This window comes from Martes martes (assembly GCF_963455335.1).
Source record: "Martes martes genome assembly, chromosome: 7".
In the NCBI taxonomy this organism is placed as follows: Eukaryota; Metazoa; Chordata; class Mammalia; order Carnivora; family Mustelidae; genus Martes; species Martes martes.
The window spans coordinates 86,876,743-86,902,252 of NC_137894.1; the positions used below are offsets into that span (position 1 = coordinate 86,876,743).

General features: G+C 39.3%; 1 protein-coding gene across 1 annotated transcript; it reads left to right on the forward strand.

Moving 5' to 3' along the window:
- Positions 1 to 245: 245 nt before the first annotated feature.
- On the forward strand, positions 246 to 7,800 carry PNN (pinin, desmosome associated protein). Its single transcript, XM_080809093.1, has 9 exons — positions 246 to 677; positions 1,364 to 1,435; positions 1,827 to 1,895; positions 2,372 to 2,444; positions 2,564 to 2,658; positions 3,043 to 3,118; positions 4,157 to 4,312; positions 4,395 to 4,533; positions 5,239 to 7,800. Exons 1-9 carry the CDS (start codon positions 565 to 567, stop codon positions 6,705 to 6,707), a joined length of 2,262 nt encoding a protein of 753 aa, XP_080665219.1. The 5' UTR covers positions 246 to 564; the 3' UTR covers positions 6,708 to 7,800.
- Positions 7,801 to 25,510: the final 17,710 nt, after the last annotated feature.

Sequence of the window (25,510 nt, forward strand, 5' to 3'; positions counted from 1 at the left end):
TTCATGTTCATTTTTTGCTTCCCTCTGCTCGTTTTGGTTTAACCCAATGTAGGGACGCCTGCGCCCCCTACCCCCACCTCGGGCATGCGCACCGACAGAATGGCCGCACCCTTTCTTAATCTGATCTTTTACCCGGCAGGAGGGGAAAAGACTCGCCTCCATCCCACTCTGATGTAATCAGGTGGTTAAAAAGATACAAGGCACGTCATATCCAAGTTTAAAAGGGCTGGAAGACTCCGCGCTCCGCGCCACAAGAGCAGGCGGGGGAGCCGGCATCTCCGAAAACCCCAGAGCCTCTCAAATACACCCAGGCTCTGCGCTAGAGACGGAGCCCAGCCACCGCAGCTAATTGGGGGAGGGAGTCAGCCGCTCAGAAGACTTTTCATTGGCCCAGAGTCACGGAGGCCGGCAGCTTCTCCCTCTTCCGGACGCTGAGTGGTTGAGGCCGCAAAACAACGCTTATTGTCATTGGCTGGACCCTGCTGTCAGTCCTCTCGCGTCTCGCGGCGCGACAGAGCCAGGCGCGGCCTGTAGAGCAGTCTCGAAGCCTGCTGCAGAGAGAAGATGGCGGTCGCGGTGAGAACTTTGCAGGAACAGCTAGAAAAGGCCAAAGAGAGCCTAAAGAACGTAGATGAGAATATTCGCAAGCTCACCGGACGGGATCCGAATGACGTGAGGTAAGAGGTGGATAAGAAAGGCTGGCTCCGAGAGACAGCCATCATGCCGGGGTGAATTGGGGGCGGGAAGGGTGGCTAGCCTTGAGAAGGCTAGAACATCGGGGCCTGTCCCGGGGGCGGCAGTAGAACCCCGTCCTGGATGAGATGGGGAGTCTTCCACGCCCTCTACGTAGGTCTCCGAGCTCAGGTGCGAGAAGAAGGCAAGTGGGTCCTACCTCTGCCGGCATGTCTTCTGGCCTGTAGGAAGGCCCGGCCTGCGATTCCCGCCCTCGGCCCTGCAGGCCCGGAACTGCAGCACAAAGCCCCTTCCCCAACCGGCGGCTACCTGACCGGGTGCTGGCCCTGAGACCCTCCTGGGACGTTGTCCGCTGCTTCTCACCCAAGCATTTGCCCTTTTTCCCTCGTGCAACTTCCTCGGAGTTGTCGAAATTAGGGTCTGATCCAAGCTTATTAATGTGTAGTGGCAACGAAGTAAATACAATTTCTGTGATAATGGTCTTGAAAAAACAAGGAAGTTAAAATAGGACTTCCTGTCTTGTTTGAGGCACGTGGATTTGAAACCGTATTTTTAGAACTTTTCTGGTTATTTTTCTCTTTATGATATACCGCATCCGTGAAAGTATTTGGTGACATTAAATTAAATAAGTCCAAGCATGATTTTCATACAATTTGTAAATATCTTTTAGGCCCATCCAAGCCAGATTGCTGGCCCTTTCTGGTCCTGGTGGAGGTAGAGGACGTGGTAGTTTATTGCTGAGGTAAGACTTTTTTAGGATTTAATTTTTATGCGAAGTCGGTAGATACTTTTACTAAATTAACTATAGGTTTGAACAAAATCGGTGGTAGAGCCCACATTAGATATGTTTGTGTTTGTTTTGTTTAAACTGTGATCAGCTATAGTTTCCTATGTAGTTACCTTGGAACTTCATTTATATGCAAAACTAGAGACTGAAGAATACATTACCCATTTTGTGTACACTTAATTTATTTTTATATTTTTTTAAAAAGTGCTAAAAAGCATCTTGGAGTGGATGCCCATTTAAGGTTGTTGTGATTGGAAGGGTTTTGTTTTTTTTTTTAATTCAGTGAAATTATCTTGCTACGGTATTTATCTTAATTTTCATTTATATTGAACATTTTTAATTGCAGGCGTGGATTCTCAGATAGTGGAGGAGGACCCCCAGCCAAACAGAGAGACCTTGAAGGGGCAGTCAGTAGGTATGTAGGAGGAAAACGTTTGAAGGCATACTTGTATGCTCTATTTTCTGAGGTAGCCACAGATACAGGTATTTAATAAATTTTGTTGAGTTATGTTAGAACTGAGTAGTATACCACTTCTTTGAGTCTGTTCTCTTGGTATTTGACTGAACTAAGCCTGTATCCCTCAGAACTCAGTTTTCACTAACAGAAATCTTAACAAAATAAAGATTATGAGAATAAAATCGAGAAAATATTTGTGCTACTTTCCTGTCTTGTACTGTAAAAACTTAATCCGCTTGAGAAATATAGATCAGTATTTGGACTGGGCACTGGTGACACATTTCCATACACAATTGTATGGAAAGAGTGAAATGGGATGGAGACTGATGAAATGAGACTTACGGAAATAAGTCATAGTAGAAGTAATCACTTGTCCTTGGTAGTACTTAAGTCAGATTTTACAGTGGCCTTTTAAATTATTTTTCCTATGTCAGGCTGGGCGGGGAGCGTCGGACAAGGAGAGAATCACGCCAAGAAAGCGACCCAGAGGATGATGATGTTAAAAAGGTAATTGAGATGAAAAGAACTACTTACGGGATGAATGTAGTATTTCCGTCTTTACTACATTTAAGAGTGCTGCCTTTTCATATGGTTGTTAAATTACTGAGATTTATTTTCTCCTGCAGCCAGCTTTGCAGTCTTCAGTTGTAGCTACCTCCAAAGAGCGCACACGTAGAGACCTTATCCAGGATCAAAATATGGATGAAAAGGGAAAGCAAAGGTATCCTTAGTTTTGTTTTGTTTTGTTTTGTTTTTAAAGATTTTATTTATTTATTTGACAGAAAGAGGGGTCACAAGTAGGCAGAGAGGCAGGCAGAGAGAGAGGGAAGCAGGCTCCCTGCTGAGCAGAGAGCCCGATGTGGGGCTTGATCCCAGGACCCCGAGATCATGACCCAAGCCGAAGGCAGAGGCCTAACCCACTGAGCCACCCAGGTGCCCTGTCTTTAGTTCTTTTTTAATGGGGAAAATTTCCTGTCAAATCTTGCAGTTTTAGGAAAATTCATATTTAAGAATTGTTCAAGTGTTTGTGGTATGTTTCTTGTAGGAAATGGCGGGCTTAGATGAAGTACAACCTACTGAAATTGAATTTTCTCTTTGTCTTTAGGAACCGACGAATATTTGGCTTATTGATGGGTACTTTGCAGAAATTTAAACAAGAATCCACTGTTGCTACTGAAAGGGTATTTATATAGTTTTCCTTTGATTTTTTAAGTATTCAAGAAGTAGTTCATTACATGTTTTTGAGAAGAGTCAAAAAAAAACGCTCAAAACTGAATTGCAGGCCTAAATTAAAGCCAAGGAAAAAACTTATAAAATTTTCTGAAGTTGTTATATTTTTAACTGGTCTCCTTTGAGGTCGTATGAAGTAACTGCATGAACTTCTCTTTCAGTGCAAAGAGCCTTGGTCTGTGACTCAGGAGAACCTGGGTTCTGATCTCAGCTCTACAACGATCTCATTTTGTGGTTTCAGACAAGACTCTTCATTTCTTTAGGCCTCAGAGTGCTTTCTTTCAAACAAGGGAGTTGAACTTGGTCAGCATTGTAACTAGTTCAGTGATTATAATTTTAAGTTATTTATACACTCAGAGACAATAATTGGCACTCTGGAAGCAAAAGCCTAAACATTCCCTGCCTCCCCCAGTTCATTCAACTGCAATCTTTCTAGAGGTTTTTTTTTTTTTTTTTTTTTTAATAAAAGCTATAAAACTGTGTCCTTGGTGTTCAATATCAAGTCACTGCTTCTCAGAGGAGAACTATGGTGGAAAGGGAGATAACAATTCAGTTATAGATAAATAAAATTTTATTAGAGCTTTTGAATTTAATTTTCCTAAGGAATATAAAAGTTTTCAAAGCATGTGTGAAGATAGGATGTCACTTGTGCCACATTATCTGATTTGGAAGGAAGAGTAACTATGAAGATAATGTAAAAAGACATTGCTCTTCTTTTTTAGGTTTTATGAAAGAATGTTGCCTAACAGTTAATTTAAATGGAATGGTTATTGATAATATGGTTAATGTCCTTGATACTTAGGTTTTTACATAGTCCCTGTTTCCTCAAAGAGAAATTGCGATTAGCCTCAAATGCTAAGTACTAAGTTTGAATTAGCTGGTATCCTGAATTGCAAATATGAAGCATATAAAGATAACTTAGTAAAATTGCAACATTTCACATAATCAGGATGTGTGGTAAGTTTTCAAAGATAATTGTTTATCTTCAGCAAAAGAGGCGCCAGGAAATTGAACAAAAACTCGAAGTGCAGGCAGAAGAAGAAAGAAAGCAAGTTGAAAATGAGAGGAGAGAACTGTTTGAAGAGAGGCGTGCTAAACAGACAGAACTGCGGCTTTTAGAACAGAAGGTTGAGCTTGCGCAGCTGGTGAGTAGTAGTTTAGAATTGGAATTCTAGGATTGGTAATCCTTCATGTTTACAAAAACCTGACCTTTTACCTTTTCTTTAGCAAGAAGAATGGAATGAACATAATGCCAAGATAATTAAATATATAAGAACTAAGACAAAGCCCCATTTGTTCTATATTCCTGGAAGAATGTGTCCAGCTACCCAAAAATTAATAGAAGAGTCACAGAGAAAAATGAATGGTAAGTGTACATGAAGAGTTCCAGTGAAATTTTCTAAATGGGTAAGGTAATACACCCACACATACACATTTGTGTCCTGTAATAGGGTTTCAGCAGTTGATTTTTTAAAAAGGTAATCTAAGATGCTAATGAGTTTGGAGTGTAGGAGCATTTGATTTATGATGGAATTTAACCTGAAATTTACCATGTTGTAGGTAGTGCTTAATGCATGTGTATTTCTTAAGTGTTTGGTTAAGATGACTTCTTTATAGGCAGACATAAATGCTGATTAAGCAAGAAAAAAGTGAACATTGGTGTAATCCATAGAAGGAGCAGACATGCAAAGGTAGACACTGCTGAGATGGGATTAGAGGATTAGTCTTTCTAGGATAGGAAACATAAATGCAGGACATGATAGCATAAGAATGATTTTATTTCAGAGAGGTCTTACTCTTTCTCATCCAGCATGAAGTAGAAAAGCAAAAAATTGTCCTTTTTTCCCATCAGTTAATGTGGTGTAGTTACTTGCTACTTATATCTTAGTGTATAGGTTTCCGGGGGAACTTTGCTTGTGTCATTTCATTTCAGTTTGTAATTACTTGCCATAATCAGTCTTGTGTCTCTTTACAAAAAGACGCTTAGATAAAGCTTGATAACAATTTGTGCCTAAGTGTCAAATTGTGAGTTTGAATGTTTTATTTACACATGTAAATTTTTATCCTTTAGCTTTATTTGAAGGTAGACGCATCGAATTTGCAGAACAAATAAATAAAATGGAGGCTAGGCCTAGAAGACAATCAATGAAGGAAAAAGAGCATCAGGTGGTGCGTAATGAAGAACAGAAGGCGGAACAAGAAGAGGGTAAGGTGGCTCAGCGAGAGGAAGAGTTGGAGGAGACAGGTAATCAGCACAATGACGTAGAAATAGAGGAAGCAGGAGAGGAAGAGGAAAAGGAAATAGGTATAGTTCATAGTGATGCAGAGAAAGAACAGGAGGAGGAGGAACAAAAACAGGAAATGGAGGTCAAGATGGAGGAGGAAACTGAGGTAAGGGAAAGTGAGAAGCAGCAGGATAGTCAACCGGAAGAAGTTATGGATGTGCTAGAGATGGTCGAGAGTGTCAAAAATGTAATTGCTGAGCAGGAGGTAATGGAAACCAATCAAGTGGAAAGTGTAGAACCTTCAGAAAACGAAACTAGCAAAGAACTGGAGCCAGAGATGGAATTTGAAGTTGAGCCAGATAAAGAATGTAAATCTCTTTCTCCCGTGAAAGAGAATGCCAGTGCTCTAGAAATGGAAAATGAGCCTGAGGAAAAAGAAGAGAAAGAATCTGAGCCCCAGCCTGAGCCTGTGGCTCACCTCCAGCCCCTGCCTCAGTCTCAGCCTGAGCCTCAGCTTCAGCCTGAGCCGCAGCCGCAGCTGCAGCCTGAGCCACAGCCACCGTCCCAGCCCCCGCCCCAGCCCCAGCTCCAGCCCCCGTCCCAGCCCCAGCCCCTGTCCCAACCCCAGCCCCAAGCACTGCTCCAAGCCCAGCCTCTCTCTCAACCTGAGACTTTGCCATTAGCTGTTTTACAGCCACCAATTCAGGTTTTTCAGGAGCAAGGGCATTTACTACCTGAGAGGAAGGAATTTCCTGTGGAATCTGTAAAACTCACTGAGGTGTCAGTAGAGCCAGTCTTAACAGTACATTCAGAGAGCAAAACCAAAACCAAAACTAGGAGCAGAAGTAGAGGGCGAGCTAGAAATAAAACCAGCAAGAGTAGAAGTCGCAGCAGTAGCAGTAGTAGTTCTAGTAGTAGTTCCACTAGTAGCAGCAGTGGAAGCAGTTCCAGCAGTGGCAGCAGTAGTAGTCGCAGTAGTTCCAGTAGCAGCTCCAGCACCAGTGGCAGCAGCAGCAGAGACAGTAGCAGCAGCACCACTAGTAGTAGTGAGAGTAGAAGTCGGAGTAGGGGCCGGGGACACAATAGAGATAGAAAGCACAGAAGGAGCGTGGATCGGAAGCGAAGGGATACATCAGGACTAGAAAGAAGTCACAAATCTTCAAAAGGTGGTAGTAGTAGAGATACAAAAGGATCAAAGGATAAGAATTCCCGGTCCGACAGAAAGAGGTCTATATCAGAGAGTAGTCGATCAGGCAAAAGATCTTCAAGAAGTGAAAGAGACCGAAAATCAGACAGGAAAGACAAAAGGCGTTAATGGAAGAAGCCAGGCTTTCTTAGCCTATTCTTTGCAGCAGAAGATTTCTTGATGAGTAAAAGGATTACCTTTCCTTGTAAGGAGGATGCTGCCTTAAGAATTGCATGTTGTAAAAAATCTTTTTGGAAAATACAGACTGTTTGTTTACCAGACATTCTTGTACTTTTTGCATAATTTTGTAAGAGTTATTTATCAAAATTATGTGAGGTTCCAAAATATGTAAAAATAATAATAATAAAAAAAGATTAACATCCCTTGTCATCTTTTTTAAATATCCTATACTCTTCAGTAAGAATCTGTATATTTTAATAGGTAAATCTTTAAGTCTGTTCCCTTCTGATTCTGTATCATACATTGCTTTTGTAGAAATAAATGTGCATTTCTTTCATTAGTTTTGGAATGTCCTCGTTGACACTTGTATAATAAATACTCTTTTGATATCATTTTCAGTTTTTATCACTAGATACTGAACGTGATTAGAATGTCTTGGAAGGTTTTTTTCATTTTTATTTGCCTTACGTGATTATTTTGAGTTGTCATAGTCAGATCTTTGCAGCTTTCAGGGGGAACATAGTTCTCAAAATCATTCACTGTTTTTTTCTAATCTCCCTTGTTATTTTAATCTAAGCATCCCCCCTGTTACTCTTATATAAATCATTATTGGTAGATAAAACAGTATAATTTGGTTGGCATTTTCTTCATGATTATGGGAGCATCATTCTTTTGTCTCCACGGCTGCTTGTGTGATACAGCATATACATCTATTGAAGAAAATAATCACTTTCTAGGGGAGGGAGGTAGAAAAGTATATTCTAAACTTGGTTGAGTTTGTGGTCTTGTCTTAACTTTTGTGTTGGCTCTAACTGAAACATGCCAATATGTGTTCTCAAGAGTTTTTTGTTAAGTATTGTATGAAAGTTTACAGAATGAAGGAAGTTCATCTACACTTGAATCTGTAAGCAAGATAACACACAAGTGTACCAAGTGATTATTAACTTTGTTGTTTTATAAATTTGTATGAATTTGGAGTATCTGTTGCCATTACTATACATGTGCAAATAAATGTGGCTTAGATGTGTGACTGCTTAAGACTAGTACTTGTATTAACTTTTTGATGCTTTTATTACAAGAGAGCACTTTAATTGCAAATGGCCTCTGAGTTCATAACATTGACTAGCCTTAGGCTTGACTTTATTTCTTCCCTTGAAAAGTACATGGTGACAGTGAAAATGTCAGTAGCATTTCCAGCACTGTAAAAAATACAAAAGAACATGTTAAAATATTCTTTAAAAAGTCCTTTAAAGAGTAAATGAGTAGAACTTTGCAAATTGCAGAGCTATCTGCCTGCATTCCTGGGCCAGTTTCTTCCAAGAGTCACTTCATCCAGGGGTTTTATGATCTCCAGCATGCAGTGTAGATTTTATACTGTGAAACATGATGGGGGAAAGGTTGGTTAAAAACTTAAAAGGGACAACCTTGAACATAACTTGGTTCCTAAAATCTGTATTCAAGGACTCTAAAATAATTGTATGTGTTAAGATCCTTTGAACAATATTAAGTTTTATTAACTCATTTTTACCTGGAAAATTTGGACAGTTGGTCTGGTGCTTATAGAAATAAGTTTGGCTTTAAGCCCAGTTGTGAGATTGGGGCTATAAAAGCATGAGAAAAAAATCTTTGGCATATGAAGAGCAATTTTAAATTCTATATAGAATTCTATTTAAGTTTTTTCACTAGTGGTATGCACTTACAAACTGGAAGACTTTAAGACAGGGTTGGTTTTTTCTTTTCTTTTTTTTTTTTTTTTTTTTTTTTTTTCCGGTTTCCAACTAATGCTTTGACCTTAGAAGTGAAATTAAATGGAATTTGTTTTCAGACAACCATGTAATTGAATTGGTTCCTTACAGAAATACAAGGAATGCTAGAATGTAGAAGTAATGACCATTTCCCAGGGTTTTCTGTATCTTTTTCAGATACAGGGGTCTTCCTATTAGATGTTACAGATGAGCGTTTGTGGAAAATGTAGAACCTGAAGATGGTTAGGGCTAGAGACTAAGGACTGAAATTAAGTTTGGAGACATCTAAGGAATTATTTAGGAAACATCTTTCTTACTCTAAAATTCCAAGGTTTACACAACCACAGAAATTGGAAGATTGTTTGATCTTCAGTGAGTTGTACCTCCATTCTAGGGCTCATCCATGCACTGGGTCTAGAACTCTGGTGATTACACATGTATACTCTAGTAATTAGGCTAAGCAAAATAATAAATTGAGTTTATAAACTACAAATTTAAAAGTAAAGCTACTTATGATTACATGGTGTAATATGAGCCAGTGCTGTCAAAAGAAGTCATTGAATGTTTAAGGGTTCAGTTACTTAACGTGAATTAAAAAAAACAAACCAACCAACCTTGAAATCCTTGAGCAAAAGCCACCCAGTTTCCCTTCTTGAGGTAATGCCATTAAAATGCCTCTCCCCATTTCAAGAACAAGGAGGTAGTCTCCTATTTTATCTTTGAGGAACTTTATTACCTTACTTTCCACAAATAACTTATTTTCCTGGAATTGGTTTTTGTGTTATGGTACAAATTGGGGGTTAAGTCTCATTTCTTTTTTCCAGATGAATGTTGGATTGCCCAACTTTAATTATTGAAAAGTTTGTGCCTTCCACATAGTTCTGCAGTACCATCATTTTCTTCTATCTAGTATCCATATATTCATGGTTCTCTTTCTAAGCACTCTATTCTGTTCCACTGGTCCAGAAGACATGCTTGCTATTTCTGTGGTTGGATCTTCCTGCTAGTAAATCAATGGGGGAAGACTACAACTTGATAAGAATGAACCTAAGGAATCTGAAAGTTCCCTACACTTTTCTTTATGCTCCCTAGCATGGTCTTGTCCCAAAAATGATATTCAAATACCTGCAACCGCTTCCTGTTGTCATCTGAGTACTCTATTTGATTTTGTAATAACCACCACCTACCTTCACTGTCCACTTGGCTTATTTTCATAACATTTACCATGCTACTGTATAGTTCCCATACTTTGGTTCATTGCCTACTTTCCACTTGAATGGAAGCTCCATGAGAGCAAGATTTTTTAAATTATTTTTAACCTATTGCTCTATTTCAAATACCTAGAATAGAGCCTTGTATATTATAGGCAATGTTATGAAGAAACTACGACAGGTCCTTAACCTGGCTTTTGTGATTCAATTTCTTGTCTTTGCAACTTTAGTTTCCTCTTCCAGCACATCCAGGTATGCTTGTTTGAAACAATGAACTGAGATGCAGCCAGAAGCCATTGTGGCTGAAGCTGAGTAACCAGGGAGAAAAGCATTAAAGTATTTCAGAGAGGTAATTGGTGGTCCAGCTTGCATTGGGCATTACAGGCTATCTTAAGTCCCTTAGTTTTTTTTTTTTTTTTTTTTTTTAAGATTTTATTTATTTGACAGAGACCACAAGTAGGCAGAGAGACAGGCAGAGAGAGGGGAGGAAGCAGGTTCCCCGCCGAGCAGAGAGCCTGATGTGGGGGTTGATCCCAGGACCCTGGGATCACTACCCGACCCAAAGGCAGAGGCTTTAACCCACTGAGCCACCCAAGTGCCCCAAGTCCCTTAGCTTTTATCTGTGGGGAGTCATTAGAGGTTTTGGACAGATCAGTGAAGTGATAGTATAACTTATGTAAACAGTTGCTCTGACTGCTGTGTTGAGAAAAGGAAATGAGGCCAAGAGCAGGAACAAAAAAGCAAGAGATTATCTGCAATAATTAGGCAAAATATAGTGACTTAAGCCAAGATGGTTAAGTGGTAGAAGTGATCAGTTTTGGATATATTTTGAAGATTGCTCCCAAGGGATATGCTAGTGGATTATGTGGTGTGAGAAGTCAGAATGAGCAAAGATTTTACTTGAGCAACTAGAAATGAATTGCCATTAGCTGAGATGAGAAGGAACAGAGTTGGGGATAGTAGAGGAGTGGGTCAGGAGTGACCCAAACTATGAACATGAATATCTCCATTATTTGGGTTTCATTTAATGCCTTTCCCATAAAGGTCTTATACATCATTTGCTAAATGTATTCCTAGGTAACTAACTCATACATAGATAAATAGATTGCTATTTTATTTTGAAAAACACAAGTATACACAATACTATATACAACTCCATGAATTGTTAGAATCCTAACACCGTGGAATCATCCAGGTGAAGGGTGATTCCTGAACATTGCCAGGACCCAAAAACCCCTTCCAATGATTTCACCCTCCCTTTTCCACCCTCAGAGATAATGTTTAAATAAAACAGGGAAAGTCTAATTGGTGGCAGCCTACTTAAGCAAACCAAAACCTAAACCAGAGTAAAGTCCTCTAACTGAAAAGTCTGGGGACAACCAATCACAGCCTGCCAACTTAGCTTTCACAGGTAAGGGAACTCCTTCAGCTGTAGCCAATCCAATAATTTCCTTGCTTTAAGTACAGTATTTTTTAATATAAGAGCCTTTCCCCTAGCTTCTAACAGTTTAGTGCTGCCCAGATCCAAATCAATGTTTGTTCAAATTTCAAAATTTTAATATATCTCAGTTTATTTTCTAACAACACTATCTGGACTTTATGGTAGTAAGTTACCTGATTTCCTTCATGATTTTGAAAGTGATTCATGCATCCTAAACACCATAGTTTATTTTTTCATCTCCTATTTTTTACTCTACATAACTGAAATCATAATGTATTTTGTATTTTAACTTCTTTTGCTCACATGTTTCTGAGTCATTTTTGTATGTCACTGTAGATACCAATCACCAGTATGGGGATATCGAGATTGTTTTCAATTTTAGGGTATTAAAAATAATTCTGTTATAGAACAGTCATGTCTTTTGGCAAACATATGCATGGATAGACAATATAATTAAGAATGTAATTGCTGGGTCATAAGTTTTGTATTTTTGTATGTGTATTTTCTAGATGACTAATGTTTTCCATTAAAAAAAAAAACCTTTAAAAAAAAAACCCTTTAGGTATCCTCTGGGGACTGTCTTCTTGATTTTAAGAGTTCTGTATTCTGGAAATGAGTCTGTTGAATGTATGCACTGCAAATGTCTTTTACTTAGTTGCTTGGTTTTTCACTTTTTAAATGGTATTTTTTGATTAAGAAGATTTCTTGATTATGATGTTCAGTTTATCCACACATTTTTATGGTTAATACTTCATGCGTCTTATATAAAATGCCTCTCCCCATTTCAAGATCAAGAAGATAGTCTCCTATTTTATCTTTGAGGAACTTTATTACCTTACTTTCCACAAATAACTTTATTATTTTCCTGGAATTGGTTTTTGTGTTATGGTGCAAATTGGGGGTTAAGTCTCATTTCTTTTTTCCAGATGAATGTTGGATTGCCCAACTTTAATTATTGAAAAGTTTGTGCCTTCCACATAGTTCTGCAGTACCATCATTTTCTTCTATCTAGTATCCATGTATTCATGGTTCTCTTTCTAAGCTCTCTATTCTGTTCCACTGGTCTGTTCTATGCCTGAGTTGATACCACTGTCTTAATACCTTAGTTTCATATTAAGTCTTAATATCAGGTAGAACAGATTTCTCCCACCTTGCTTTACTTGACTCTCCTGACTATTCTTGCCTATCTTCATTTTGGTATGTCTCAAAGTCAGCCTTTGAACACACACAAAAAAAGTTGGGATTTTTATTTGAATTGCTTTGAATCTACAGATTAATTTGGGATTGACCCCACTGAGTCTTCCAATCTATGAACATGGCATTTTGTTAGGAATCAGGATAGTTGTTATTGCTTTTTTTGTGTTTTATATAAATGGGTTCTTTTATATTTGTATGACATTAGGTTTGTGAGGTTCATTAATTTTGCGGCTTGTAATTATGTTTTTTTGCTGTGTATTACTCCATTGTGTGCATATTCCACAATCTATGTATCCATTCTGTTGTTGATGGGCATTTGTGTGGTTCCCACACAGTTTGAAGCCCCAGTATGAACACTGCTACTACCAATATACTTGTTCACATGTTTCGACGAACAAATGTATACATTCCTTGTGGTATATATAAATATAAGCCACCTGATTTTTTTTAAGTTTTTTTTTTTTTTTAATTTCATCCATTTATTTGACAGACAGAGATCACAAGTAGGCAGAGAGGAAGGCAGAGAGAGAGGAGGAAGCAGGCTCCCCACGGAGCAGAGAGCCCGAGGTGGGGCTCGATCCCAGGACCCTGGGATCATGACCTGAGCTGAAGGCAGAGGCTTTAACCCACTGAGCCACTCAGGCGCCCCAAGCCACCTGATTTTTAAGTTAAAATGGAAAGTGCTATGCCTGTGGCTTCTTCCTCTTCTGATCCAACAATCCACACCATCAACTTTATCATGCATAAAATGCTTATTTCTCCTGTGGGATATTTTTCTGGATCTCATTTATTTTCCTTTGGTTCATTTCTCAAACAGTTCTTTGAGTACTTTGGTATTTGGTATTTGTCCCTGGAAGAACTCATCTTCTACGTCTCATTTGACAATAGTTTTCCTGTGCTTTCATAAATGCTTTAAAGATTTTCTTTTTATATTTTACCCAGGCATTTTGAATGTTTTCAGTGGGATGGTTAGCCTAGGTGACTATCTTTACATATTAGTAGAAATCAATACAATTCAACAGATTTTTTTTCAACAAATATTTATTAGCCATTTACTGTGTAACAGGCTATCATCTAGGTTTAGCAATGCAGTATTAAAAACAAACAAACAAAAAACAAAATCTCTGCCCTGATGGAGTTACATTCTTAACCAGTATTTTTTTTTTTTTAAGATTTTATTTATTTGACAGAGAGTGAGAGAGAGGGAACACAAGCAGCGAGAGTGGGAGAGGGAGAAGCAGGCTTCCTGCTGAGCAGAGAGCTGGGCCTGGGGCTGGATCCCAGGACCCTGAGATCATGACCCTAGCCCAAGGCAGATGCTTAATGACTGAGCCACCCAGGCACTCCAACCAGTATCTCTTTAAGTACGCCTATCTGATTCTGTCTTTTCTCTTTGTTTTCAACTTAAACATGTGTTAGATATCAGTCTTTTTTAAAAAATAAACTTTATTGGGCACCTGGGTGGCTCAGTGGGTTAAGCCTCTGCCTTCGGCTGAGGTCATGATCTCAGGGTCCTGGGATCGAGTCCCGCATTGGACTCCCTGATCATCAGGGAGCCTGCTTCCCTCTCTCTCTCTGCCTGCCTCTCTGCCTGCTTGTGATCTCTGTCAAATAAATAAATAAAATCTTTAGAAAAAAAAAATAAATAAACTTTCTTTTTCTTTTTGTTTTAAGATTTTATTTATTTGACAGAGAGAGATTACAAGTAGGCAGAGGCAGGCAGGGAGAGAGGGGGAGCAGGCTTCTCAGTGAGTGGGGAGCCTGATGTGGGCCTTGATGCCAGGACCCTGAGATCATGACCTAAGCCAAAGGCAGACGCTTAACCATCTGATCTACCCAGGTGCCCCTAGATATCAGTCTTGCCTCAGTATCTTTGAATCTATCTTACATCTTTATGTATCTTAATTCTGGATAATTTCTTCAGATAAATATACTATTTTATTAATTCATGTCATGGAATCATGTTTTCCCCTTCAGTGAAACAACTTAATGTTTCAGGTCTTCAAGACAGGTAACTACTGTTTTTTAATTTTGTTTATATATACATACATATGCATGTATATGGTGCACATGTGCAAACACAAATAATCAGTCATTTAAAAATCCGATTAGAGGCACCCGGGTGGCTCAGTCCGTTGAGCGTCCAACTCGGGTCCCGATCTTGGGGTCATGGGATTGAGCCCTACGATGGGCTCTATATTCAGTGGGAAGACTTTTTGAGATTCTCCCTCTTCCTCTTCCTCTCCCCACTCACATGCAAGTGCACTCTCTTTCTCAAATAAATCTTTAAAAATTTTTTTTTAAATTTAAAAAATCCAAATAAAGGAACTCAAATGATATATGTGTATTCTTACTTATGGTGAGAGGTATTCCTGGAGAATGTCATTCAGGCTGGGTATATTTGTGTAACAAATGCACAGCACCTGCATTTACACCTACTACTCCTAAAGTTTTTATTGTAGTAGGTTTCGCTACAGCTGTACATTTTTTCTGTTTGACTTCAAGTTCCGAAACGTTTCATATATAGTTAAAAATGTCTTCAATTTAAAAATAAACATGTCTTCTCAGATACCATCTATTTAAACATGGTAAATGAATAAATAATTGAGTAAATCAGTACATTATGTAATTTTATCCAAACAGTTCACTTAATCGTGGTCTCTCATCCAGTTAAGACATTTTTTACTTTGTAATGATGCTGCTAATATTTTTAAAAAATAGCCAAAGGGCACCTGGCTGGCGTAGTAGGTAGAGCATGCAACTCTGGATCTTGGGGTCATGAGATTGTGTCCCATGTTGGGGTTAGCGTTTACTTAAAAAAATAATAATAATTTTAAAAACATGGGCAGGGGTGCCTGGGTGGCTCAGTGGGTTAAAGTCTCTGCCTTCGGCTCAGGTCATGATCCCAGGGTCCTGGGATAGAGCCCCTCATCGGGCTCTCTGCTCAGCAAGGAGCTTGCTTCCTCTTCCCTCTCTGCCTGCCTCTCTGCCTACTTGTGATCTCTGTCTGTCAAATAAATAAATAAAATCTTAAAAAATAATAATAAAAAATAAAAAACATAGGCAGAATTATAGCAAATACCTGTGAACTTATGACCCAATTTAAGAAATAAAATGTGACAAATACAATGAAAGCCCTTGTATGTTCCTCATTCCCCTTCCTCCAACACCCGGGATCAACTTTTTAAGTTTTTAATTAAGTTTTCTCATGTCTTTTGAGCATGTTTAAGGTCCATCACTTTATAATGTCTTTTAAAAAGGCACTTTTCTCAGCTTGCCTGTCATTTTGTGGTTAAAAATTAATCCATCTTAGTGCATAACTAAATTTTTTTCCAAAATTAACATGAGCTTCACTTATTCTGAGGCATTTTTGAAACTGGCCTTAAATAAATTTACATATGTAAAATTGATGGGTCAATGAAACATATGAAGCATATTGGAAAATTATACAAATTTATACTTCTACCAACTGTATATTAGAGTACTTCTCTTGGGGCACCTGGGTGGCTCAGTGGGTGCCTCTGCCTTTAGCTCAGGTCATGATCTCAGGGCCCTGGGATTGAGCCCCACATCTGGCTCTCTGCTCGGCAGGGAGCCTGCCCCTCCCTCTCTATCTGCCTCTCTGCCTGCTTGTGATCTCTGTCTGTCAAATACATAAATAAAATCTTAAAAAAAAGAGTACTTCTCTCTCCACGTCCTTACCAATGCTGAGTTTTGTGAAGTGTATTTTTTTTTTTTTTTTTTTTTTTACAGAGATCACAAATAGGCAGAGAGGCAGGGAGAGAGAGGGAAGGGGGGAAGCAGGCTCCCTATGGAGCAGAGAGCCCAATGCAGGGCCCAATCCCAGGACCCCGAGACCACGACCCGAGCCGAAGGCAGAGGCCTCAACCCACTGAGCCACCCAGGCGCCCCTGAGAATTGATGAATAAAGGGAAAGAATTCTTTACCCTGCGTTTTCTAAAAGAGGAGGAGGGAAAGGGAGCTATTTTATACTTACAAGGACTTATAAGATAAATAAATATCAACTGAATGTGGATCTTTTTGAATCTTCAAACAAACCAACTGTAAAAGGGTTTTTTTTTTTTTTGCAACAACTGAGAAAAATTATACAGTCTAAGTATTGGAAAATGTTAAGGAATGTTTGTTAAAGGGTTAAAATTGTTAAGTGATGATGCCATTGTAGTTACATCTTTATCTGTTACTATCACCGGAGTTATTTATGGGTGAGATTACATGATATTTGGGATTTACTTTAATAGCTAGCCCTCCCAAAAAAAACAGTGTGAGTGGGGGAAAGAGGTAATAATAAGATTGCAAAAAGCTGGTCAGAGCTGAAGCTAAATGATGAATACATGAAACTTCTATACATGAATTCATATGCTTTTTTTTTTTTTAATTTTATTTATTTATTTGACAGACAGATCACAAGTAGGCAGACAGAGAGAAGGGAGGAAGCAGGCTCCCTGCTGAACAGAGAGCCCGATGTGGGGCTCGATCCCAGGACACTGGGATCATGACGTGAGCCGAAGGCAGAGGCTTTAACCCACTGAGCCACCCAGGCGCCCCATGAATTCATATGCTTTTGTGTTTGTTTCAAAATTTTCATAAAAAATTTTAAGAGAGAAGTCCTTGCTCAGTCAAAGGATTCATCTTTCTGGCCTGCCTTCTTTGAGATCTGTAAACAGATGACAGCAGGGGTGCCAAAAGTTGTCTCAGGAGACACCTTTATCCTCATAAACTCTCTAGACACCCTAATGAATGTGTGATCTAAATAAAAACTGTGCATCTTCTACAAACATAATTTCAAACAAATCCCCCATCTTCTTCCAAGTAGAGTGCCATTTCCTATATGAAATTTCTAGAGCTGCCCTTATCAAATATGTTCTGAAAGAATTTCTTGTCCTTCTCGTATTCTGCTTATGCCTTCAGCACACATCCCTTCCAATTGGAGGGATATTTATAGGGTCTTTCTGAATTTCTTTTACTTGTTACCTGAAATAGTTAACTGTGCCAAGAAAATAGGGATTTGTTGTTAGCTCCTGACACCCTTTTAAAATTTTGATGTGAAACATCTTTTATGGGTCTAATATTATTTGGAGCTTGTAATACGAGATGGGCTTTTTTAAAAAAATGTCAAAGTAAGTGACAATTTTGTTAATAAAAAAATGACATTTTCCTCTCTTTACTCATTTGGATATGTATCAAGAAAGGAGTATGCTTTACAGGAGTTCACTTATATGCCTTTTTTTTTCTCTGAAAAATTTGTTTTTAAGCGACACTGTACAAATGATGGTTTTACAAGCTTTTTACTTATCAAAGCTTTTGGATTTTTGTGGGGTTTTGGACCTCAAAAAACACTAGGATGGGTGATGAATGAAATGCTTTTCATTTGCACAACAATAAAAATCTAGATATTAAATAAGTATTCAAGTTCATCCTCTGCTTTTTGGATTATGTGATGGTAAGTTTTATGTTTCAGCTTGACTGAGCCACAAGTGCCCAGATATTTGGTCGAACATTATTCTGGGTATGTCTGTGAGGGTATTTTTGGATGAGATTTAACATTTGAATTGGTGGACCGAGTAGAGCAGATTGTGGGTAGCCCTCATCCAATTAGTTGATGACTTGAATAGAACATAAAGGCTGCCCCTCTTGCCTGACTGCTCTGAACTGGGATGTAGGGTTTTTTTCAGCTTTTGGACTTGAACTGAATTATTGGCTTTTGAGTTCGGAGCTTGCTGGTTTGGGGACTGAAACTTAACCCTATTGGGCCTCCTGATCTTTAACTTACAAACTGGAACTGAAACTACACCATTGGCTCTTTTGGATCTCCAGCTTACCAACTGCCCATCTTGGGACTTTTCATGGAATTTTTTTTTTAAAAAGATTTTTATTTATTTATTTGACAGACAGAGATCACAAGTAGGCAGAGAGGCAGGCAGAGAAAGAGGAAGGGAAGCAGGCTCCCTGCTGAGCAGAGACCCTGGGATCATGACCTGAGCCGAAGGCAGAGGCTTTAACCCACTGAGCCACCCAGGCGCCCCTCATTCAGTTTTTTATAGTGTGTGTGTAGATGTCCATTCCATTGGTTCTATTTCTTTGGAAAACCCTAATGATGATTAACCACCCTGTTTGGTACCCCTTTGCTTGCTGAGCTGGGGAGCTTAAGAGACCACCATCATATCCATCACAAATTTCTTTAGGATTTCAGGTTGTTTTCCTCAGTGTTTTTCTTGTTTCTGCAAGTTTGAATTTTAACTTCTGATTCATATTTTCAATTGAAAATAAAATTTAAAAATTAGTACACATTTAAAAAATAGCCAAATGAGAATGGAGGCCAGGACAGTAAAAAATTCTCCCTTGAGGGATGCCTGGCTGGCTCTGGTAGAGCATGAGAGTCTTGGTCTTGGGGTTGTGAGTTTGAGCCCCACATGATTAAAAATAAAATCTTTTTAAAAAATGCTCCTCTGAGGCACAGAGGTGATTCAGTCAGTTAACCTTCTGCCTTCAGCTCAGGTCATGACTTCAGGGTCCTGGGATCTCGCCCCGCATTGGGCTTCCTGCTCAGTGGGAAACCTGCTTCTCTCTCTCCCTCTGTCTCTCCCCCAGTCTGTGCTCCCTCTCTCGGTCAAATAAATAAATAAAATCTTTATTTTTATTTATTTGTCTATTTTTTTTATTTTTAAATTTTTTAATAAGATTATTTATTTATTTATTTGACAGACAGAGATTACAAGTAGGCGGAGAGGCAGGCAGAGAGAGAGGAGGAAGCAGGCTCCCTGCTGAGCAGAGAGCCCGATGCGGGGCTGGATCCCAGGACCCTGGGATCATGACCTGAGCTGAAGGCAGAGGCTTTAACCCACTGAGCCACCCAGGCGCCCCTATCTGTCTATTTTTAAGAGAGAGAGAGAAAGCACACAAGCCGGGGAGCAGCAGAGAGAGGAGTACAAGATCATGACCCGAGCCTAAGGCAGATACTTAACCAACTGAGCCACTCAGATGCCTGCCACTAGAATATTACACATGTGGCTCACTGTTTATTTCTTTTTTTTTTTTTTTAAGATTTTATTTATTTATTTGACAGAGATTACAAGTAGGCAAGAGAGGCAGGCAGGGAGAGAGAGGAGGAAGCAGGCTCTCCACGGAGCAGAGAGCCCGATGTGGGGCTCGATCCCAGGACCCCGGGATCATGACCTGAGCCGAAAGCAGAGGCTTTAACCCACTGAGCCACCCAGGCGCCCCTCACTGTTTATTTCTATAGGACAATGCTGATTTAGAACATTATGTCTGGGTCATTCTGTATGTTACACAAGTGCAAAATTAATTTTTGAGAAGTCTTGGACTGTCCTCAAGCTCTCCTTTGAGTTACTTTCAAGGTGGGGCTGGGAGGTGACTTTCTATTTAGTCATTAGACCTCTTGAACTCCTAGCTTTCATAAAACAGTATCAGTCTCATGTCTACTCCGCTGAGTTAAAGTATATGATTCAGCATCTTCAGGCAAGATACAACAGTCACATTCTACATATTGTCAGGGAACATGACCTCATACAGTTGTTCAGTACTTACCTATTTGAACAAAATCACATTTTAGTGCTTGTTTAAAGAAGTCATGTTATTGCTGAAATTACAGAAGCAAAGATTAACATTATAGATCTTTGTATAGGCCTAGTTCAGGATAATAAATGTTTGCACAAAACCATACTACAAGGTTTCTTGTGGTAGAAACTAGCTAGCTAGACACTACCTAGACATCAAGTATATCTTCCTCCTGGGTGTGCATATCTTAGCTTTCCTTGGAGTTAGCTTGTAGCCATGTGATTAGGTACTGCCCAGTGATACTGGGCAATGGAGATACACTTCCAGACCTGGCCATAAAAGCCCATGCATTATCATTCACGCATTCTCTATCCCTTCTACATTAATGTCAGAGGGCACATGCTCAAGATGACAAAATCATGAAATGGAAGGGTTCTGGATCCCTGAGGCACTACCTGGAATAAAGCCACCACATGAAGTTGCATAACTGACTTTGTGAGTAAGAAAGAAGCCATTGCTTTTCTTAGTCAAAGAGATGTTTTGTGATTTATTTGTTGCCGTGCCATATCATAGCCTACCCTAACATAGTTCTATTTAATGTTGACTTTTTAGGAGTTAATTCTGGAAATCCCATGGGTAAGTTGATTTCCAGTTACACATAATTTGCAAAGTACATATGCCCATCAACCAGCAGGTGAACAGTTCTTGAAATATAACTAATGCAAAAATTTGGAAATGCCTCATGTGTCCTTGGAGACTGATGTGACAATTCATAAAGCCATATCAGAAGGGCTTGATAAATTTTGTTATAATTCTGTGAAGTTATAGTTTAGTGATCTACTGGGTGATGGGTACTTATAAATTTCAAACTAATACAGTACAGGTGGCACTTCTTTTGTTTCTATTCATGATTTCAGTGTTTTAGTATTTCCCCAAATAAAAAAGTACTTCTTCTGTTCCTAAACCTTTCTGGGTAGCCACATTGTTTAAGTATTTCTAGATATTTTGGCAGCTCAAAGAATAAAGGCAAAGCTCCTTTATCCTTTTGGTTTATTTGATGTTACTGTTTTCCTTATTTATTTTGTAATCAGTTTTTTTTAAGAGAAGTCTGTGCCTTTATTGGCCGAACAGGCTACATGAGAGGGATGAAGCGGGAGGAGTAGGTGGCCCTGATGCCGGGCCTGCAGTGCTTCACAAGCTTGTAGGTGGTGAAGAACTTGCCCAGGTAGTGGCCAATCATCTTGGGCTTGATTTCCATCTGGTTGAAGGTCTTGCCATTTTAGATGTCCCCCACATTGCCCACCATCTTGGGGATGATGATCATGACCCAGAGGAGCACATTGGGACTATGCCATGGGGGGTGGAGCTTCCTTTTTGGTCTTGCACAGGGACTCCACAGTGAGTGTGGCTTCCTCCACAAACTCCAGTTTCGCTTCTGCTGCTGCTGGATGCTGTACAGCTGCATCAACCTCCTAGGACTGTCCAGCAGCTGGTCAAGGAATGCGCTGCCATAGGTGAACTTGCAGAAGGTGCGCTTCTGCTGCTCCACTTCCATCATCTTGTCAGCTCTTGGGAAAGGGGTTAGGAATTTTAATTACAGGTCAAAACCAACATTATTACTGAAGCGTTTAAAGTTTATATTGTATTCATACTTGTAACAACCCAATGAGGTTATTCTTTTAAAAAGGCTTTATAAACACACAAAACCCCTTTTCTTTACTTTTCTTTTTTAAGATTTATTAATTTGAGAGAGAGAGCACCACCTGCACAAGTGAGGGAAGAGGCAGGGGAGAGAATCTTCAAGAGGACCCCTGGCTGAGCTGGAAGCCAGACCTGGGCTCTATTCCAGGACCCATGAGATCTTGACCTGAGCCAAAACCAAGAGTCAGATGCTTAACTGACAGCCACCCAGGTGCCCCACAAAAACCCTTTTCTATGTTTTTATCATCCAACTATAGTGGGAAATGACATTTGATTTAGAATCCTAGATTGATGTCAAGGATTGCAGCACTTGACAAAGCCAAAGTTGTAATTTTTGAAGGGGGAAATGGGATGAGGATAAGAGGAGGAAGAAAAGACCATGAAGAATGATAAACAGAAGACATTTGTAGAGTGATTACTTTCCCAAGAGTTCAGAAGGATATCTCTGCACTTTGTCCTGTCCAGCTGAGTCACAGAATCATACATCTCAGAGCTATACTAGTGAAGTCATTGTCTCCCATAGTGTTGTTTCTAATAATGTACATGCTTTAAAGTTCAAGAGAACTAATCACAAGGGACTTTAATGTTGAAAGATGCAAAATATCTGCACTGAGGCCTTTAGGTAAGATACCATAGGTATGAGATCTTGAAAACAAATTAGGAGTTATAACAGAGTCAGGGGCACCTGGGTTGCTCAGCGATTGTGTCTAATTTCAGCTCATGTCATGATCCCCGGGTCCTGGGATCTGGGATTGAGCTCCTGGTCTTGCTCTCTGCTCAGCATAGAGCTTCTCTGCTTCTCTCTCTCCCTCTACCTCTGTGCACACTCTTTCTCTCAAATAAACGAATAAAAATCTTGGACAAAAAAAGAAGTTTATTATAACAGAGTCAGGCTTAGTCATAGTATACAGTGGTTATAATATGAATTTTTACTTCTGTGGTTATTTGCAGGAAACTTAAATCCCAACCAAATTTCTCTTGCCCCTAAGATTACTACCAAGATGGTTCTTTTTGCCTTCAGTTTACATATGTGCTGAGAAATATAAATTCATTTTAATATAAGTTTAAAGAATGCGGGAGGGGTAGAGGGAGAGAGTCTTCAAGCAGACTCCCCACTGAGCACCCAGCATGAGGTAGGTCTGGATCCCATGACCCTGCTCAACTGACTGAACCACCCAGGTGCCCCACGAAACATGCCACTTGAAAAGTATTGGCAATTATCTTCCAGGATCTCATAATATGTTTCAAATCCAAATATTAGTTACTCACTTATTCTCATTGTTAATGAGGTTAACTAAGTTGATACCTGATGTCCCTTCGGTTAGAGAATACTGCTTAGTCCAGAGGGTAATTTGTGTAAAAAAAAAAAAGAAAGAAAGAAAGAAAAAGAGAAAGAAAAAATTATTGAGAGGTACCTGGGTGGCTCAGTTGTTAAGCGTCTGTCTTCAGCTCAGGTCATGATCCCAGGACCCTGGGATAGAGCCCCCTCACTGGGCTCCTGCTCAGTGGGAAGCCTGCTTCTCCCTCTCCCACTTCCCTTGCTCATGTTCTCTCTCTCACTGCCCCTCTCTCTGTCACATAAATAAATAAAATCTTTAAAAAAAAAAGAAAAGAAAAAACTATCGAGAACAGTAAAGATAATACAGTAGTGGAGACTTTTTTTAGAATTTCCTTGAGTGATATCAAGATCTGCTGTGTTGAAGTGAGCAAGGACATGATTAACATGCTTTAAAAATTTATAACTAGAGGGGCGCCTGAGTGGCTCAGTTGATTAGGTTAAGTGTTGGACTCTTGATTTTGGCTCAGGTCATGATCTCTGAGCAGTCTGCTAGGATTCTCTTTCTCTCCCTCTGCCCTTCCCCCATACTGTACCCTCTCCTGCTCTTTCTCTCTAAAATAAATAAGTCTTTGAGAAAAATTTATAACGAGGAAGGGAATTTGTCATTCCTAAACTGACCATAACACTAACTATATTCAGATATTTCCAGAAGCTTCCAAAACAGTATGGCTTGTGAAGATAAATTCCCAACATCTATCATCACATTGTGGGAGACAAATAAACAAAACATAATATCCCACATGACCCAGGAAAAAAATCACGAGTTGTCAGCTTAGACTCACTGGCTGGGATGACATCATGCCACATTTTCTGGGGTCTCAACTAGCAACCTTGCCCCACAAAAACTTTGTGAGTTGGTAAAAATCTTACTGATTTGATGTCAAGTCAAATATTTTTTTGGTGGAGAAAATGTATACTTAAGACGGTTGTTGTGTGAAATCTTGCTTTAATGAAAAATGTACACTCATATACATCATAAATGGTAGTGTTTAAAAATATTGTGTCCTGAGGAAATGTAAAATGATCTCCTAAGGTGGTAATAATACAAAATGTTTGGGACCTTTGTTATTGGATTGTCTTCTATGAAGCTATGGTGAGCTCAAGTCATAGTTACTCCTGCAGCTAAAAGGCTGGATATATTTCGTAGTATAATTAGAATGAATTTAGTGGATCAATTCTGGTTTGTGTACAAAGCCTTGGAAAACAGCCTCTCAAATGATTTCTTAATGTCGTCATCATTAACTGTGCATTGTTAATAGAGTTTGCTGAATTAAAATGGTACCATATGCATTTTCCTGAGGTTAGTCAGATAGTATACTTTTGTTGTTTTTTAAACTAAATAGTAGGCTAGTGTGTGGTAAATCATTGAGTGTTATCCCATAGATATAGGCTGAGGAGAAGAAAAAACATGTGTGCTTGAACTAGGACAAGCCTGCTGCATCCATTCTATCTCTTAATCCTTTCTGCTCTGTGAGGCTGCCTATGGAGGAGAGACCAGTATTCACAACCCAGGGCACCTACCTCACTTCATTCAGCCCTTACCTAAGCCCTTCCTAACCTTCCAGTTATTTCTCTCTTCCTTTTTCATTGCCATTTTCTGCCACCACTTCATTAGGAATAAAGCTTATTTGGAGGACAGTTAAATAAAAGGAGACAAAATTGCCTGTCAGTGTATTGGGACAAGAATGGGTCATGAAAATTATATATTTGAGAAACAACATTTTAAAAACTAATTATTATGTTTCCAAATGTATTTTTTTAATTTTTTAAAAGATTTTATTTTTTATTTATTGGACAGAGAGAGAGACAGTGAGAGAGGAAATACAAGCAAGGGGAGTGGGCAGAGGGAGAAGCAGGCTTCCCGCCAAGCAGGGAGCCTGATGCGTAGCTCAATCCCAGGACCCTGGAATCATGACCTGAGCTGAAGGCAGCTGCTTAATGACTGAGCCACCGAGGTGCTCCTTCAAATGTATTTTAATTAAATTTGATGAGTGTTATAATTGATTTTTATTTTGCATTTCTTTTTGCACACTCAGTATCATATTTGTGTGATTTATCTAATCCTTGTGATTTACCTAATGAAAAAAGTCACAAAAGATACATTTATTTGTTTAAGCACCTTCAACTTTGAACTGGTAGAAAGACTCAAAGGTAACCTTTATTGGAATTTTGTCTTCCAACAATCAAAAGATGTATTTATTTTGCTTTCAGTAATCTTATATTTTAAGTATCTTTCTATTCTTCTAAAGAATTAGGGGTTGTGGTATGGGGGTATGTGCTATGGTGAGTGCTGTGAATTGTGTAAGACTGATGATTCACAGACCTGTATCCCTGAAGCAAATAATACATTATATGAAAGGAACTCTATGCTACATAGAGTTAATGAACTCTATGCTACAAAGAGTTAATTTTACTGTATGCAAATTTTTAAAAACTCAACTTGAGGGCGCCTGGGTGGCTCAGTTGGTTAAGCGGCTCCTTTAGGCTCAGGTCATGATCCCAGGGTCTTGGGATCAAGTCCCGCATTGGGCTCCCCATTTAGTGGACAGTCTTCTTTTCCCTCTCCCTCTACCCCTTCCCCC